Genomic DNA, 18,291 nt, shown 5'->3' with positions numbered 1-18,291 from the left:
CCGAAGCAACGACGGGGTGATGGCCAGAGGCGCGGTGCAGCGAGGGAAGCAGGCGAATGGGCGGGCGCGCGGCTGCGGCGGAGCAGGCAGGCACGGGCGATGCAGAGGCATCAGCTAGCGGCAGGCAAGGCCGGCGAGGCCGACGGGCGGCGCGCGCGCGGTGGCGGCCTGGGCGACGCTAGGCAGCAGCAGTGGGGGTTGACGCGGGGCGCAGCAGGAGCAGGGGTCGGCGGGAGAAGCACAGCGGAGCATGGTGGGGAGCGCCGACGGACGCAGCCGGGAGCGCGCTGGGAATGGCAGGGATGGGGGCGCAGGGCGAATCCCAGCGCCGCGGGTGCCGGCAGCGGCAACGGGGGGAGGGGGCTCCGATAGCCGGAGCGGACGGAGGCGCATGGTGGGCAAGTGCGCGAGCGGGAGCGGCTATGGCGGGGCTTCGCCCGAGGGAGAGGGGAGGAAGCGAGGCTCACATTGAGCCTGTAGGGTACGGGGCAGTGGTGCTCGTGGTGGGGGACGGGGACGACGGCGTCGACGTAGACGTGGAGGAAGTCCGGCGATGGTGGCCTCCGGCGAGGTCCTCGGGCGGCGGTGGTGCGGCGCACGGCGTCGAGCGGTGGGATGGGGCATTCGTGCCCCGATCCAGATCGGATCGGGGGAGGGGGAGAGAGACGTGGGGGAGGAGTGGGGGTGTGCGGTTGTGTGCTAGGGTTTCGGGGGCGTGGGTGGATAAGGGAGTGAGTGGGGAGTGGGTGTCCAGTTGGGCCAGCCGGGACGGCCGGGCGGCATGGTGGCCTACTGGGCCGAAGCCTTGTATGGAGGGGGGTTTCTCTTTTCCTTTTTGTTTGTTTGTTTTGTTTCGTTTTACTTTTCTTTTTATTTATTGCTTTGTTGTTTCCACCCACTATAAAATATCTAGACATTTTATAAAAATGTGTTTATTGCACCATATTTACATATGCAAAATATGGCACCTCCCAAACATTTTTGTTTTAACTTTTGAAAACTTTTATTATTGACATTAATTTGAATTTGAATTTTAAAACGGTTTTGAATCATCGCGAGGTTAACAACAGTAACCGTGGTGACGCTTAATTATCCGGGCGTCACAAATTTAAATTGCCACATAGGGCAATGGATAATACGACCACAAATAAAATGGCAACGGATAATACGACGACAAATTTGCAATGGCGCAGATAATAATTGTCTTACATATTCCAGATAATTTAAAATGTCACATGCGGCAAAGCCCGGAAGACACGGGGGCAAGAGAAGAAGGAAATTGTAGACAACGATCTGGGTCGCTACTGTCTCTACTCGTTGATGGATCGTCGGGCGGCGAAATCCTCCAGCTCCTTCTTCAATTCCTCACAACTTTGCTTGAAAGCAGCCACGGATTCCTCCACCTCCTGCTCGCGCTTGATCCGGAGCTTCCTCAAGCCACCCATCAGTTCCTCGATGACCACTTTCAGCGTCATCTCCGAGGCACTGCTCTGCTCATGCATCATCTTCCAGCCGGTGGCCTCCTCCTCCTTCTCGGCAACCAACTTGAGGAGCTTCGCATTGTCATCCACGAGTTGCTCAACGAGGCCGGTAGCCTTGTCAACCGAGGCATCGCTGATCTGAGCAGCTTCATCAAGCCGTCGACCAGCTCCTGCTGCGTAGTGACGCCAGCGAGAATGTCGTCGTCGCCGGCGAAGGACTTCAGGAACGCCGGCTCGTTGCGATGGCCAACGCCGCGAATGCGCTTGTGAGAGCCCTCGTGTGCCCGTGAGAGCTCGTTCGAGGGCTCCGCGGCACGCCGGGACATCTCTGCTGCGGCTGCAGCTTCGCGGCGGGACCTGTCTAGTGCTTCCGCGGCCTTGGTATTTGCTGCCTGGTTATATGTCCACCCAAAACTCCTCCTACCGGTCATGGCGGAACGACTTGACAGAAAAAACCAGTTTTGTGGGTGATGAGGAGAGGAACTGAGAAGTAATTTTCGAGTGGGTAGTTTATATAGCCCGGTGCTAAGTGTGAACACATATTAGTTTGATAGGTGTGAACAGATTTGCAATTACTTATTGCATTGTAATCAACAATGTGACGAGAAACAAGGTCAAAATTTATTGATGGCAGAAGGTTGACCACGTGGTTGCTCGCCGTTGAGGCGGCCGCGGAGCGCTCTGCTCTAGCGTCCCTGCGCGCGCTCTGCTTGCCTTGAGGCAAAGTTACAATGCCAACTGTTAATAATTCTTAATAATTGTCTTACATATTCAGGATAATTTAAAATGCCAAATGCGGCAAGGCCCAGAACACTCACGACCTACATATGCATACAATTATAATAAAATATCAGATAAAAGGTTAAGCTGGCGGCCTTCCGACGATGGCCTTCTCGGATTCCATGATCAGCATAGCACCCTTGCGGCCGTTCACTCCGAGTGTCCCGACCCGTCTCCGCCCATGGAGCTGTTGGTGCTGGGAGGCTCTTGGGGCTGTTGGGCCTCTTCCAGAAAAGCTTGACAGCGTGCAATCGCGCGCATGACAAGTCCGCGAAACCGCTCTATTTCCATGTCTCTGGCCTAGTAGCAAATTCTGTCGATCACATGCATCCTCAAGATATCACGTTGGCGATGTTCTACTTCATCGGGGACGTCAACTCCGCCAAGGATGCGCTCGAGCCTGGCCACCACATCATCGGGATCGAGGTTGACACGGTCACCACAGGCAATGATGAAGCCATAGGCTGCCTTTATCTTGAGTGAATCGCAGAGGTCCTCTGCCCATTCCTTGCGGGGCATTAGGCTCTCGATGAGCACTGGTGACGGCGGCTCTTCGGGTGGGTCGTCGATCATGCCGCCGAGCAGCTCTGGATCTTTTGCACGGTGGATGGCAAACTGCTCATCACACCTCCTCCGTAATATGTCGATTGTGCTCCCAAGGACTGTGACGCCGATATCGCTGCCGATGGGCCATGGTGCCTGCATCGGCCGATGAAGCTCTTGCTCCCCGACCTGCTCCGTCTCGTTCTCCTCGCCGAAGATGTAACGCAGGTAGGCATCGACGTCAAAGCTTTGGTCGTTGCTTGGCATGCTTGGAATAACTAATGGTAGATGGGTGAGGACTAGATCTCCGCAGAGTGTCGCGGCGGTGCGTTGCCGCCTGGGTTATATGTAGCAAGCCGTTAGCTGGTGGCGGGAAGCCGGTGAGGGAATAGGCGTGGATTTTACAATTCATCCATGTGGAGCGCGGGAAGCATTCGCTGGAGCGCGGGAAGACTAAGTGGAGCACACACACAACCCGAATACCGTATCCGGCGCCACGTGTTATTTATCACACAAGTGTTAACATAAGGAAACATATGTGTAACTTACTAATCATCGCACACGAGTACTCGCAGATGCATCATGTGCGATACTCCTAGCCACCGCAAGCAACTAGTTTGCATTTTTCAAAGTTTTTTGTACACACAGAATCGCACACGAACTAACTGTATTAACCGTCTATGTTGTAATTTCTCATCGCAAACAGTTCATCCGGGTCAGCTATTTGCCACGTATCACACACATCTTGTTAAGTTGAACCGTTTCTGTTGCACTCGCTAATCGAAAATAGTTCGTCCGAGTGAACCGTATGCCCTATATCACACACACCTTGATCTGGCTAACCATTTATGTTGCACTCCCTAATAGCAAACGGTTCATCGGAGTGAACTGTATGCCGTATATCACACATACATTGATATGGCTGCCCGTTTATGTTGTTCTGCCTCATCACAAACATTTCAAACGGGTTAACCGTGTGCCCTGAATCGCACATGCAACTAAAATCTGAATCATGTTTGATGCATCCTCCATCGCAAACGTTTTGCACCTTTTCTGGCGGTTTTTTACACCATGATACGTCTCCAACGTATCTATAATTTTTTATTGCTCCATGCTATTATATTATCTATTTTGGATGTTTATGGGCTTTATTATACAGTTTTATATTATTTCTGGAACTAACCTATTAACCGGAGGCCCAGCCCAAATTGTTGTTTTCTTGCCTATTTTAGTGTTTTGAAGAAAAGGAATATCAAATGGAGTCCAAACGGAATGAAACCTTCGGGAGCGTGATTTTTGGAACGAACGTGATCCATGAGACTTGGAGTTGAAGTCAAGGAAGTTTCGAGGTGGCCACGAGGCAGGGAGGCGCGCCTACCCCCTGGGCGCGCCCCACCCTCGTGGGCCCCTCGTGGCTCCCCTTACCGACTTCTTTCGCCTATATATATATATCCACATACCCTAAAACCATCGGGGCACAGAATGGATCGGGAGTTCTACCGCAGCAAGCCTCTGTAGCCACCAAAAACCAATCGGGACCCTGTTCCGGCACCCTGCCGGAGGGGGGAACCCTCACTGGTGACCATCTTCATCATCCCGACGCTCTCCGTGACGAGGATGGAGTAGTTCACCCTCGGGGCTGAGGGTATGTACTAGTAGCTATGTGTTTGATCTCTCTCTCTCGTGTTCTTGATTTGGCACGATCTTGATGTAACGCGAGCTTTGCTATTATAGTTGGATCTTATGATGTTTCTCCCCCTCTACTCTCTTGTAATGGATTGAGTTTTCCCTTCGAAGTTATCTTATCAGATTGAGTCTTTAAGGATTTGAGAACACTTGATGTATGTCTTACATGTGCTTATCTGTGGTGACAATGGGATATCATGTGATCCACTTGATGTATGTTTTGGTGATCAACTTGCGAGTTCCGTGACCTCGTGAACTTATGCATAGGGGTTGGCACACGTTTTCGTCTTGACTCTCCGGTAGAAACTTTGGGGCACTCTTTGAAGTTCTTTATGTTGGTTGAATAGATGAATCTGAGATTGTGTGATGCATATCATATAATCATACCCACGGATACTTGAGGTGACATTGGAGTATCTAGGTGACATTAGGGTTTTGGTTGATTTGTGTCTTAAGGTGTTATTCTAGTACGAACTCTATGATGGATCGAACGGAAAGAATAGCTTCATGTTATTTTACTACGGACTCTTGAATAGATCGATCAGAAAGGATAACTTTGAGGTGGTTTCGTACCCTACAATAATCTCTTTGTTTGTTCTCCACTATTAGTGACTTTGGAGTGACTCTTTGTTGCATGTTGAGGGATAGTTATATGATCCAGTTATGTTATTATTGTTGAGAGAACTTGCACTAGTGAAAGTATGAACCTTAGGCCCTGTTTCCTAGCATTGCAATACCGTTTACGCTCACTTTTATCGCTTGCTACCTTGTTGTTTTTATATTTTCAGATTACAAATAGTCATATCTATCATCCATATTGCACTCGTATCACCATCTCTTCGCCGAACTAGTGCACCTATACAATTTACCATTGTATTGGGTGTGTTGGGGACACAAGAGACTCTTTGTTATTTGGTTGCAGGGTTGCTTGAGAGAGACCATCTTCATCCTACGCCTCCCACGGATTGATAAACCTTAGGTCATCCACTTGAGGGAAATTTGCTAGTGTCCTACAAACCTCCGCACTTGGAGGCCCAACAACGTCTACAAGAAGAAGGTTGTGTAGTAGACATCAAGCTCTTTTCTGGCGCCGTTGCCGGGGAGGTGAGTGCTTAAAGGTATATCTTTAGATCTTTCAATTGAATCTTTTTGTTTCTTGGTTTATCACTAGTTAGTTTATAAAAGAAAACTACAAAAAAATGGAATTGAGTTTGCCTCATACGCTTCATCTTTTTAATATCTTTCGTGAGAATGATGGAAAGTAAAATTGTGCTCAAGTGCTAGAAGAAGAATTACATAGAATGCTTGGCATAAAATATGTGAATGATGAGCATGATTGCAATGTTGTTAGTATGAATTCTTTGAATATCCATGGTACTAATGATGATTGCAGTAGTCATGATGAAAATGTTTCCTATAAGCATGTCGATTTCTGTGGAGCGCATAGAGTTTGCAAATACATACCAAAAAGGGAAGCTAGATTTTGTAAGAGGCACAAGTACTTAGAAACTAAATGGTTGCAAGAGAGGCTAGATGTTTGTGCTGAAAATTGAAATTTTCTTAGTCATCCTTGTCAGCTTTGCAACGAACGTGGTCATTTAAATATCCAATGCAAAATTTTTCATGATCGTATCGTGCCCAAAAATTGTGATGACTTGATTTCCGTTGCACATCATAATGAACTTAGTTTGCTCTTGGGTTATGAAGAAATGAAACTTATAACTAAGGTTATTCCAGAATTTGCCCTTGATAGAGTTCTTGATTTTGATCTAGAGGAAATTTATATGTATTGTGCGGTGAATTGCATTGAAAATCCTTATATTGCCAATTATATAAAGACAAGAGAACAAAGAGGAGATGAAGAGAATACTAATGAAAGGGAAGAGAATTCCCAATGTCCTCCTATTATTTCTTATGACGAATCAGGTAACGAGGAGGAGCCTTCTATTCAACCAATCTCATCAATAAGGAGCTAAAAAAAGAGGGTTAAACCCACACATGAGGTGAAGAAGAAAAAGAAAAGATGGAGAAGCAAAGGTAGAAAGGTATCCCTCCCAAATGATGTTGCTCCTATTACTCTTTGTGATGATGATAATATCTATACTATTGGTGCTATCCATACTATTAATGATGAGAGTGATTATGCTTATGTTATGAAAAGGCCCAAGCTTGGGGATGCTATGTTTGATGAGAATGACATGTTTGAGAATATATTTGCTGCAATTAATGTTTGTCCCAAGCTTGGGGATGCTATGTTTAATGAAGATGATATTTTTAGTCTCCCAAGTTTTGATGAGCAAATTTATCATGATGATAGCATGCCTCCTACTTATGATGATTATTGTGATGACACTTATGCTATAAAAAGTAGTGATGATTATATTTATAAAACTTGTCATGATTATGATTACCCTTTTTCTGAACATTACCCTTTTAATGTGGAAACAATTTATAGTATTCAAGTTTCTTATGATACACCCACTATTCCGAATGAGAAGAATTTTGCTTATGTGAAGAGTAATAAAATTTCTATGCAAGTAGATCATGAAAAGAATACTTTATATGATGGTTATATTGTTGAATTCATTCATGATGCTACTGAAAATTATTATGAGGGAGGAATATACGCTTGTAGGAATTGCAATAATATCAAGTTTCCTCTCTATGTGCTTAAAATCTTGAAGTTATGCTTGTTTTACCTTCCTATGCAAGTTGGTTCTTGTTCCCATAAGTTGTTTGCTCACAAAATCCCTATGCATAGGGAGTGAGTTAGACTTAAATGTGCTAGTCATATTCTTCATGATGCTCTCTTTATGTTTCAATTCTTATCTCTTATGTGAGCATCATTGAAATCATCATGCCTAGCTAGGGGCGTTAAACGTTAGCGCTTGTTGGGAGGCAACCCAATTTTATTTTAGTTTCTTGCTTTTTGGTTCTGTTTAGTAGTAAATAAATCATCTAGCCTCTGGTTATATGTGGTTTTATGTTTCAATTAGTTTTTGTGCCAAGTAAGACCTATAGGATCTTCTTGGATGATAGTTATTTGATCTTGCTGAAAATTCTAGAAACTTTCTGTTCACGAAAACAATTGTTTAAAATCACCAGAACGTTATAAAATACTGATTCCAATTGCAGAAGATCAATAATCAAATTATCTAGGTCTTCCTATTTTGGTAGAATTTTTTGAGTTCCAGAAGTTTGCGTTAGTTACAGATTACTATAGACTGTTCTGTTTTTGACAGATTCTGTTTTTCGTGTGTTGTTTGCTTATTTTGATGAATCTATGGCTAGTAAAATAGTTTATAAACCATAGAGAAGTTGGAATACAGTAGCTTTAACACCAATAAAAATAAATAATGAGTCCATTACAGTACCTTGAAGTGGTGTTTTGTTTTCTTTCGCTAACGGAGCTCACGAGATTTTCTGTTAAGTTTTGTGTTGTGAAGTTTTCAAGTTTTGGGTAAAGATTCGATGGACTATGGAATAAGGAGTGGCAAGAGCCTAAGATTGGGGATTCCCAAGGCACCCCAAGGTAATATTCAAGGACAACCAAGAGCCTAAGCTTGGGGATGCCCCGGATGGCATTCCCTCTTTCGTCTTCGTTCATCGGTAACTTTACTTGGAGCTATATGTTTATTCACCACATGATATGTGTTTTGCTTGGAGCGTCATTTTAATTTCTTTTATTTCGCTTGCTGTTTGAATAAAATACCAATATCTTAAATTCTTAAATGTTAGAGAATCTTCACATAGTTGCATAATTATTAAACTACTCATTGATCTTCACTTATATCTTTCGGAGTAGTTTGTCATTTGCTATAGTGCTTCACTTACATCCTTTTAGAGCACGTCGGTGGTTTTATTTTGAAGAAATAGATGAAATCTCGTGGTTCACTTATGTTATTTTAAGAGTCCTAAACAGCATGGTCATTTTCTTTGGTTATGAATTTAGTCCTAATATGATGGGCATCCAAGATGGGTATAATAAAAACTTTCATATAAAGTGCATTGAATACTATGAGAAGTTTGATACTTGATGATTGTTTTGAGATATGAAGATGGTGATATTAGAGTCATGCTAGTGGAGTAGTTGTGAATTTGAGAAATACTTGTGTTAAAGTTTGTGCTTCCCATAGCATGCATGTATGGTGAACTGTTATGTGATGAAGTCCGAGCATGATTTATTTATTGATTGTCTTCCTTATGAGTGGCGGTCGGGGACGAGCGATGGCTTTTCCTACCAATCTATTCCCCTAGGAGCATGCGCGTAGTACTTCGTTTCGATAACTAATAGATTTTTGCAATAAGTATGTGAGTTCTTTATGACTAATGTTGAGTCCATGGATTATACGCACTCTCACCCTTCCACCATTGCTAGCCTCTCTAATACCGCGCACCTTTTGCTGGTATCATACACCCACCATTACCTTCCTCAAAATAGTCACCATACCTACCTATCGTGGCATTTCCATAGCCATTCCGAGATATATTGCATGCAACTTACCACCGTTCCATTTATTATGACACGCTTCATCATTGTCATATTGCTTTGCATGATCATGTAGTTGACATCGTATTTGTGGCAAAGCCACCTTTCATAATTCTTTCATACATGTAACTCATGAGTCATTGCACATCCCGGTACACCGTCGGAGGCATTCATATAGAGTCATATTTTGTTCTAAGTATCGAGTTGTAATTCTTGAGTTGTAAGTAAATAAAAGTGTGATGATCATCATTATTAGAACATTGTCCCAGTGAGGAAAGGATGATGGAGACTATGATTCCCCCACAAGTCGGGATGAGACTCCGGACTAAAAAAAGAGGCCATAAAAAAAGAGAAAAGGCCCAAATAAAAAAATGAGAGAAAAAGAGAGAAGGGACAATGCTACTATCCTTTTACCACACTTGTGCTTCAAAGTAGCACCATGATCTTCATGATAGAGAGTCTCCTATGTTGTCACTTTCATATACTAGTGGAAATCTTTCATTATAGAACTTGGCTTGCATATTCCAATGATGGGCTTCCTCAAAATGCCCTAGGTCTTCGTGAGCAAGTGAGTTGGATGCACACCCACTTAGTTTCTTTTTGAGCTTTCATACACTTATAGCTCTAGTGCATCCGTTGCATGGCAATCCCTACTCACTCGCATTGATATCTATTGATGGGCATCTCCATAGCCCGTTGATACGCCTAGTTGATGTGAGACTATCTTCTCCTTTTTGTCTTCTCCACAACCACCAGTCTATTCCACCTATAGTGCTATATCCATGGCTCACGCTCATATATTGCGTGAAGATTGAAAAGGTTTGAGAACATCAAAAGTATGACACAATTGCTTGGCTTGTCATCGGGGTTGTGCATGATTTAAATATTTTGTGTGATGAAGATAGAGCATAGCCAGACTATATGATTTTGTAGGGATAGCTTTCTTTGGCCATGTTATTTTGAGAAGACATGATTACTTTGTTAGTATGCTTGAAGTATTATTATTTTTATGTCAATATTAAACTTTTGTCTTGAATCTTATGGATCTGAATATTCTTGCCACAATAAAGAGAATTACGTGGATAAATATGTTAGGTAGCATTCCACATCAAAAATTCTGTTTTTATCATTTATCTACTCGAGGACAAGCAGGAATTAAGCTTGGGGATGTTGATACGTCTCCAACGTATCTATAATTTTTTATTGTTCCATGCTATTATATTATCTGTTTTGGATGTTTATGGGCTTTATTATACACTTTTATATTATTTTTGGGACTAACCTATTAACCGAAGGCCCAGCCCAAATTGCTGTTTTTCTGCCTATTTCAGTGTTTCGAAGAAAAGGAATATCAAACGGAGTCCAAACGGAATGAAACCTTCGGGAGCGTGATTTTTGGAATGAATGTGATCCAGGAGACTTGGAGTTGAAGTCAGGGAAGCTTCAAGGTGGCCACGAGGCAGGGAGGCGTGCCTGCCCCCCTGGCCGTGCCCCCACCCTGGTGGGCCCCTCGTGGCTCCCCTTACCGACTTCTTTCGCCTATATATATCCATATACCCTAAAACCATCGGGGAACAGAATAGATCGAGAGTTCCGCCGCCGCAAGCCTCTGTAGCCACCAAAAACCAATCGGGACCCTGTTCCGGCACCCTGCCGGAGGGGGGAACCCTCACCGGTGACCATCTTCATCATCCCGGCGCTCTGCATGACGAGGAGGGAGTAGTTCACCCTCGGGGCTGAGGGTATGTACTAGTAGCTACGTGTTTGATCTCTCTCTCTCGTGTTCTTGATTTGGCACGATCTTGATGTATCGCGAGCTTTGCTATTATAGTTGGATCTTATGATATTTCTCCCCCTCTACTCTCTTGTAATGGATTGAGTTTTCCCTTCGAAGTTATCTTATCAGATTGAGTCTTTAAGGATTTGAGAACACTTGATGTATGTCTTGCATGTGCTTATCTGTGGTGACAATGGGATATCACGTGATCCACTTGATGTATGTTTTGGTGATCAACTTGCGAGTTCCGTGACCTCGTGAACTTATGCATAGGGGTTGGCACACGTTTTCGTCTTGACTCTCCGGTAGAAACTTTGGGGCAGTCTTTGAAGTTCTTTATGTTGGTTGAATAGATGAATCTGAGATTGTGTGATGCATATCGTATAATCATACCCACGGATACTTGAGGTGACATTGGAGTATCTAGGTGACATTAGGGTTTTGGTTGATTTGTGTCTTAAGGTGTTATTCTAGTACGAACTCTATGATGGATCGAACGGAAAGAATAGCTTCATGTTATTTTACTACGGACTCTTGAATAGATCGATCAGAAAGGATAACTTTGAGGTGGTTTCGTACCCTACAATAATCTCTTCGTTTGTTCTCTGCTATTAGTGACTTTGTAGTGACTCTTTGTTGCATGTTGAGGGATAGTTATATGATCCAGTTATGTTATTATTGTTGAGAGAACTTGCACTAGTGAAAGTATGAACCTTAGGCCTTGTTTCCTAGCATTGCAATACTGTTTACGCTCACTTTTATCGCTTGCTACCTTGCTGTTTTTATATTTTCAGATTACAAATACTCATATCTATCATCCATATTGCACTCGTATCACCATCTCTTCGCCGAACTAGTGCACCTATACAATTTACCATTGTATTGGGTGTGTTGGGGACACAAGAGACTCTTTGTTATTTGGTTGCAGGGTTGCTTGAGAGAGACCATCTTCATCCTACGCCTCCCACGGATTGATAAACCTTAGGTCATCCACTTGAGGGAAATTTTCTACTGTCCTACAAATCTCTGCACTTGGAGGACCAACAACGTCTACAAGAAGAAGGTTGCGTAGTAGAGATCACACCACCGTTTGCGATTATGGCATCGCACACAGTTTCGTCGAAGGGTCCCTGATTGTAGTGTCGCGTTAGCAGCATCCTGCAGTAGTGAGATATACTATCCTAGAAATCTTTTGTGATTGTGAGCCCTCATCAAAATATTATATGCCAAAATTGTTGACATTAGACAAGGAAGACAACGTAATTGTTTATGTTTGTTTATATTCACATAGAAGTTATATTGTCATAGATCCTTTAACATGTGGTGCTTGCCCCCTATCCTTGCTAGCCAAAAATTCCGCACTAAGTAGAGATACTACTTGTGCATCCAAAAACCCTGAAACCCAAATCTTTTTCAGTGTCCACCATACCTACCTAGGGATTGAACAAGATCCCTCAAGTAAGTTGTCATCGGTGCAAAAGGGCAATAAAAATTGCTTCTAAATATGTAAGATCATTTAGTGTAAGAGAAAATTGAGCATTGTACGAACTTGGATGACAAAGAATAAAAGCGACAGACTGCATAATAAAGGTTGTCATCTTAAGGGGCAATACAATGTGACGTTCTCTTGCACTAAGAGATTGAGCATGCAAACAAATAAGCGCATGGCAACCTCTGCTTCCCTCTGCGAAGGGCCTATCTTTTACTTTTATGTACTTACTTTTATGCAAAGAGTTAAAGTTTTCCTTGTATTCCTTTTATTTTGCTCTTTTGGCAAGCACCATGTGGTGAGGAAAGATCTAGACACATATGTCCAGTTGAATATAGATAGCATGAGTTATCATTGTTGGCATCACCTTTGAGGTGAGTATGTTGGGAGGCGAAGTTATAAGCCCCTATCTTTCTATGTGTCCGGTGGAAACGTTTTGCTCATGGGTACAAGGTGAGTGTTAGCAATCATAGAAGACTATATGATGGTTGAGTATGTGGACTTGCCTAAAGGCTCCGACAGGTGACCCTTCCTGAAAAGATGATGAATTGTAGTTGCAAAGTTGACTGAGAACATAGTTTGTTGGTTTATGTTAAATTTTGTTGCTGTTATAATAATCAACATGATGCTTCTATGTCCGTATTTTGTTTTTATCGACACCTCTCTCTCAAAGCTTGTGGACATGTTTTTCGATTTCGGTTTTCGCTTGAGGAAAAGCAAGGTCTAAGCTTGGGGGAGTTGATACATCCATTTTGCATCATGTTTCCTTGCTGTTATTTATAATGTTTTTATCCATAATAATGCTTTTTGGTGTAATTCTAATGCCTTTTCTCTCATAATTTACAAGGAACACACCAAGAGGGAGAATTCTGACAGCTGGAAATCTGGACCCGGAAAAGCTACGCCATGCCACCTATTCTGCACAACTCCAAATGAGCTGAAACTTTACGGAGAATTTTTATGAATAATTTGAGGAATATTGGAGCCAATAAACACCAGAGGGGTGCCACCAGGTGGGCACAACTCACCTGGGCGCGCCAGCCCCCCCTGGCGCGCCCTGGTGGGTTGTGGCCTCCTCGGCCCACCTCCGGTGCCCATCTTTTGGTATATAAGTCATTTGGACATAGAAAAAATAAAGGAAGAGACTTTCGGGATGGAGCGTTGCCGTCTCGAGGCGGAACTTGGGCAGGAGCACTTTTGCCCTCCGGCAGAGCGATTCTGCCAGGGGAACTTCCCTCCCGGAGGGGGAAATCATCGTCATCATCATCACCAACAACTCTGCCATCTTGGGTAGGGAAATCTCCATCAACATCTTCAACAGCACCATCTCCTCTCAAACCCTAGTTCATCTCTTGTGTTCAATCTTGTTACCGGAACTATAGATTGGTGCTTGTGGGTGACCAGTAGTGTTGATTACATCTTGTAGTTGATCACTATATGGTTTATTTGGTGGAAGATTATATGTTCAGATCCATTATGCTATTTAATACCCCTCTGATCATGAGCATGTTTATCATTTGTGAGTAGTTACCTTTGTTCTTGAGGTCACGAGAGAAATCATGTTGCAAGTAATCATGTGAACTTGATATGTGTTCGATATTTTGATAGTATGTATGTTGTTATTCCCTTAGTGGTGTCATGTGAACGTCGACTACATGACACTTCACCATATTTTGGCCTAAGGGAATGCATTGTGGAGTAGCAAATAGATAGTGGGTTGCGAGAGTGACAGAAGCTTAAACCCCAGTTTATGCGCTATTTCGTAAGGGGCCGATTGGATCCAAACGTTTAATGCTATGATTAGAATTTATTCTTAATACTTTTCTCGTAGTTGCGGATGCTTGCGGGAGGGTTAATCATAAGTAGGAGGTTTGTTCAAGTAAGAATAGCACCTAAGCACCGGTCCACCCACATATCAAATTATCAAAGTAGCGAACACAAACCAAACCAACATGATGAAAGTGACTAGATGAAATTCCCGTGTACCCTCAAGAACGCTTAGCTTATTATAAGAGACCGTTTTAAAGATTAAGAAGATGGGAAAGCGCCTTTCATGGTAGTGCAAAGGTCATGCTAGAAAGCGAGGAGGGCCTTTCTTTGCTAAAGAGAAATGATCACTATGAGTCAGACTCAATAGAATTGGATCCATTCCAAATAGCGAGAATTAGGATTCTTGATCCCTCTCAATCTCTCTTTCAATTCGAGGATCCAGAGAGGTGTTTTCATAGTCATCTCCGAATATTTGCCATCTCAGAATATTTTCGATTTCATTTTTCTATGATATGTCTTTCTATATGAAAATTGGTTATTTATGATGTACGATGATCCCTGTTAAGCATCCATGGCTGAATGGTTAAAGCGCCCAACTCATAATTGGTAAATTTGCGGGTTCAATTCCTGCTGGATGCACACGAACGGGAACATTCCATAAGTCTATTGGAACTGGCTCTCTATCCAAGGAATCTCATCCATCATCCATACATAATGTAGGGCTAGCATGACCCCTGCCAATAGTTTAGCACACTCTTTTTAACCTTACTGCAGTTACATCCCTATTTAAACTATCTCCCATTGGTTGGATCGTGCAAAGGTTTCGATGCAATCATATCCCACCTTAACTGGGTATGTATATTTCTAGGTTTTCACAATTTTGGCTTGTACATTCATAATGATACCATGAGTGCTTTAGGCCGTCCACAAGATATGTTTTCGGATACTGCCATACAATTACAACCTATCTTTGCTCAATGGGTACAAAATATCCATGCTACTGCGCCTGGCGTAACAGCTCCTGGTGCAACAACAAGTACTAGCTTAACGTGGGGAGGCGGCGAGTTAGTAGCAGTAGGTGGCAAAGTGGCTTTGTTACCTATTCCATTAGGAACCGCAGATTTTTTAGTCCATCACATTCATGCATTTACCATACATGTGACTGTATTAATACTTTTGAAAGGTGTTTTATTTGCTCGGAGTTCCTGTTTGATACCCGATAAAGCAAATCTAGGTTTTCGCTTTCCTTGCGATGGGCCTGGCCGAGGGGGAACATGTCAAGTATCCGCCTGGGATCATGTTTTCTTAGGTTTATTCTGGATGTACAATGCAATTTCGGTAGTCATTTTCCATTTCAGTTGGAAAATGCAGTCGGATGTTTGGGGTACTATAAGTGATCAAAGGGTGGTAACTCATATTACAGGGGGAAACTTTGCACAGAGTTCCATTACGATTAATGGGTGGCTTCGAGATTTCTTGTGGGCACAGGCATCGCAAGTCATCCAGTCTTATGGTTCTTCATTATCTGCATATGGTCTTTTTTTTCTTAGGTGCTCATTTTGTCTGGGCCTTCAGTTTAATTTTTTTATTCAGCGGCTGTGGTTATTGGCAAGAACTCATTGAATCTATTGTTTGGGCTCATAACAAATTAAAAGTTGCTCCTGCTACTCAGCCTAGAGCCTTGAGCATTATACAAGGACGCGTTGTAGGAGTAACCCATTACCTTCTGGGTGGAATTGCCACGACATGGGCATTCTTCTTAGCGAGAATTATTGCAGTAGGATAGTGGCTAGGAGGATTTGAAAGGCATTATGGAATTAAGATTTCCCAGGTTTAGCCAAGGCTTAGCTCAGGACCCCACTACTCGTCGTATTTGGTTTGGTATTGCTACCGCACATGATTTCGAAAGTCATGATGATATTACTGAAGAACGTCTTTATCAGAACATTTTTGCTTCTCACTTTGGGAAATTAGCAATAATCTTTCTATGGACGTCTGGAAATCTGTTTCATGTAGCTTGGCAAGGAAATTTTGAATCATGGATACATGATCCTTTACGCGTAAGACCTATTGCTCATGCGATTTGGGATCCTCATTTTGGTCAACCCGCTGTGGAAGCCTTTACTCGAGGAGGTGCTGCTGGTCCGTGTGAATATTGCTTATTCTGGATTTTATCAGTGGTGGTATACAATAGGATTACGCACCAATGAGGATCTTTATACTGGAGCTCTTTTTCTATTATTTCTTTCTACGCTGTCCTTAATAGCGGGTTGGTTACATCTACAACCCAAATGGAAACCAAGCCTTTCGTGGTTCAAAAACGCGGAATCTCGTCTCAATCATCATTTGTAAGGACTTTTCGGGGTAAGTTCTTTGGCTTGGACAGGACGTTTAGTTCATGTTGCTATTCCCGCATCCAGGGGGAGTACGTTAGATGGAATAATTTCTTAGATGTATTACCCTATCCCCAGGGGTTGGGGACCCTTTTCACGGGTCAATGGAATCTTTATGCCCAAAACCCTGATTCGAGTAATCATTTATTTGGTACCGCTCAAGGAGCGGGAACTACCATTCTAACTCTTCTTGGGGGATTCCATCCACAAACACAAAGTTTGTGGCTGACCGATATGGCTCACCATCATTTAGCTATTGCATTTATTTTTCTCATTGCCGGTCACATGTATTGAACTAACTTCGGAATTGGGCACAGTATTAAAGATCTTTTAGAAGCGCATACTCCTCCGGGGGGTAGATTAGGGCGTGGGCATAAGGGCCTTTATGACACAATCAACAATTCGATTCATTTTCAGTTAGGTCTTGCTCTAGCTTCTTTAGGGGTTATTACTTCCTTAGTAGCTCAACATATGTACTCTTTACATCCTTATGCATTCATAGCACAAGACTTTACTACTCAAGCTGCTTTATATACTCATCACCAATATATTGCAGGGTTCATCATGGCAGGGGCTTTTGCTCATGGAGCTATTTTTTTCATTAGGGATTACAATCCGGAACAGAATGAGGATAATGTATTGGCAAGAATGTTAGACCATAAAGAAGCTACCATATCTCATTTAAGTTGGGCTAGCCTCTTTCTAGGATTCCATACCTTGGGCCTTTATGTTCATAATGACGTCATGCTTGCTTTTGGTACTCCAGAAAAGCAAATCTTGATCGAACCTATATTTGCCCAATGGATACAATCTGCTCATGGCAAGACGACATATGGGTTCAATATACTCTTATCTTCAATGAATGGCCCCGCTTTCAATGCGGGTCGAAGCCTATGGTTGCCCGGATGGTTGAATGCTGTTAATGAGAATAGTAATTCGCTTTTCTTAACAATAGGACCTGGGGATTTCTTGATTCATCATGCTATTGCTCTAGGTTTGCATACAACTACATTGATTTTAGTAAAGGGTGCTTTAGATGCACGCGGTTCCAAATTAATGCCAGATAAAAAGGATTTTGGATATAGTTTTCCTTGTGACGGCCCAGGGCGCGACGGTAATTGTGATATTTCTGCTTGGGACGCATTTTATTTGGCAGTTTTCTGGATGTTAAATACCATTGGGTCGGTTACTTTTAATTGGCATTGGAAACATATCACATTATGGCAGGGCAACGTTTCACAATTTAATGAATCCTCCACTTATTTGATGGGATGGTTAAGAGATTACCTATGGTTAAACTCTTCACAACTTATCGATGGATATAATCCTTTTGGGATGAATAGTTTATCGGTATGGGCGTGGATGTTCTTATTTGGACATCTTGTTTGGGCTACTAGATTTATGTTCTTAATTTCCTGGCGGGGGTATTGGCAGGAATTAATTGAGACTTTAGCATGGGCTCATGAAGGCACACCTTTAGCTAATTTAATTCGCTGGAGAGATAAACCCGTGGCTCTTTCCATTGTGCAAGCAAGATTGGTTGGATTAGCTCACTTTTACGTGGGTTATATATTCACTTGTGCAGCTTTCTTGATTTGAACAAAAGGGGTTATTCATGTTCAAGCTAGTTTCAACAATACCATTATAACTGTTACAGACCCACAAGGTCGGGTGGTTTTTTGGTCCTCGGCCGGTACTTGTGGATTCAAAAGCTCAAGAAAAGCATCACCCTATGCTGGTCAAAGAACAGCAGTAGATGCTATTCGTACAGTAGGTTTGCAACGAGCAGAAGTTATGGTAAAGGGCGCTGGTAGTGGAAGAGATGCCGCATTACGAGCCATTGCTAAAAGTGGTGTGCGATTAAGTTGTATACGCGATGTAAC

The 18,291-nt window shown here is 43.0% G+C and overlaps 1 protein-coding gene across 1 annotated transcript; it reads left to right on the top strand.

The window, feature by feature from the left end:
• Window positions 1-16,505: 16,505 nt before the first annotated feature.
• On the top strand, window positions 16,506-18,007 carry LOC123121552 (photosystem I P700 chlorophyll a apoprotein A2-like). The gene has a single exon (XM_044541553.1). It carries the CDS (start codon window positions 16,880-16,882, stop codon window positions 18,005-18,007), a length of 1,128 nt encoding a protein of 375 aa, XP_044397488.1. The 5' UTR covers window positions 16,506-16,879.
• The last annotated feature ends 284 nt before the right edge of the window (window positions 18,008-18,291 follow it).

Source organism: Triticum aestivum, chromosome 5D (assembly GCF_018294505.1).
Source record: "Triticum aestivum cultivar Chinese Spring chromosome 5D, IWGSC CS RefSeq v2.1, whole genome shotgun sequence".
Classification (NCBI taxonomy): Eukaryota; Viridiplantae; Streptophyta; class Magnoliopsida; order Poales; family Poaceae; genus Triticum; species Triticum aestivum.
The sequence above is the reverse complement of the archived record's forward strand: the minus strand, read 5'-3'. Positions and strand labels throughout refer to the sequence as shown.

Excerpts from the sequence above, each read along its gene's own strand:
- LOC123121552 (XM_044541553.1), top strand. The coding sequence starts at position 16,880 with ATGTACTCTTTACATCCTTATGCATTCATAGCACAAGACTTTACTACT.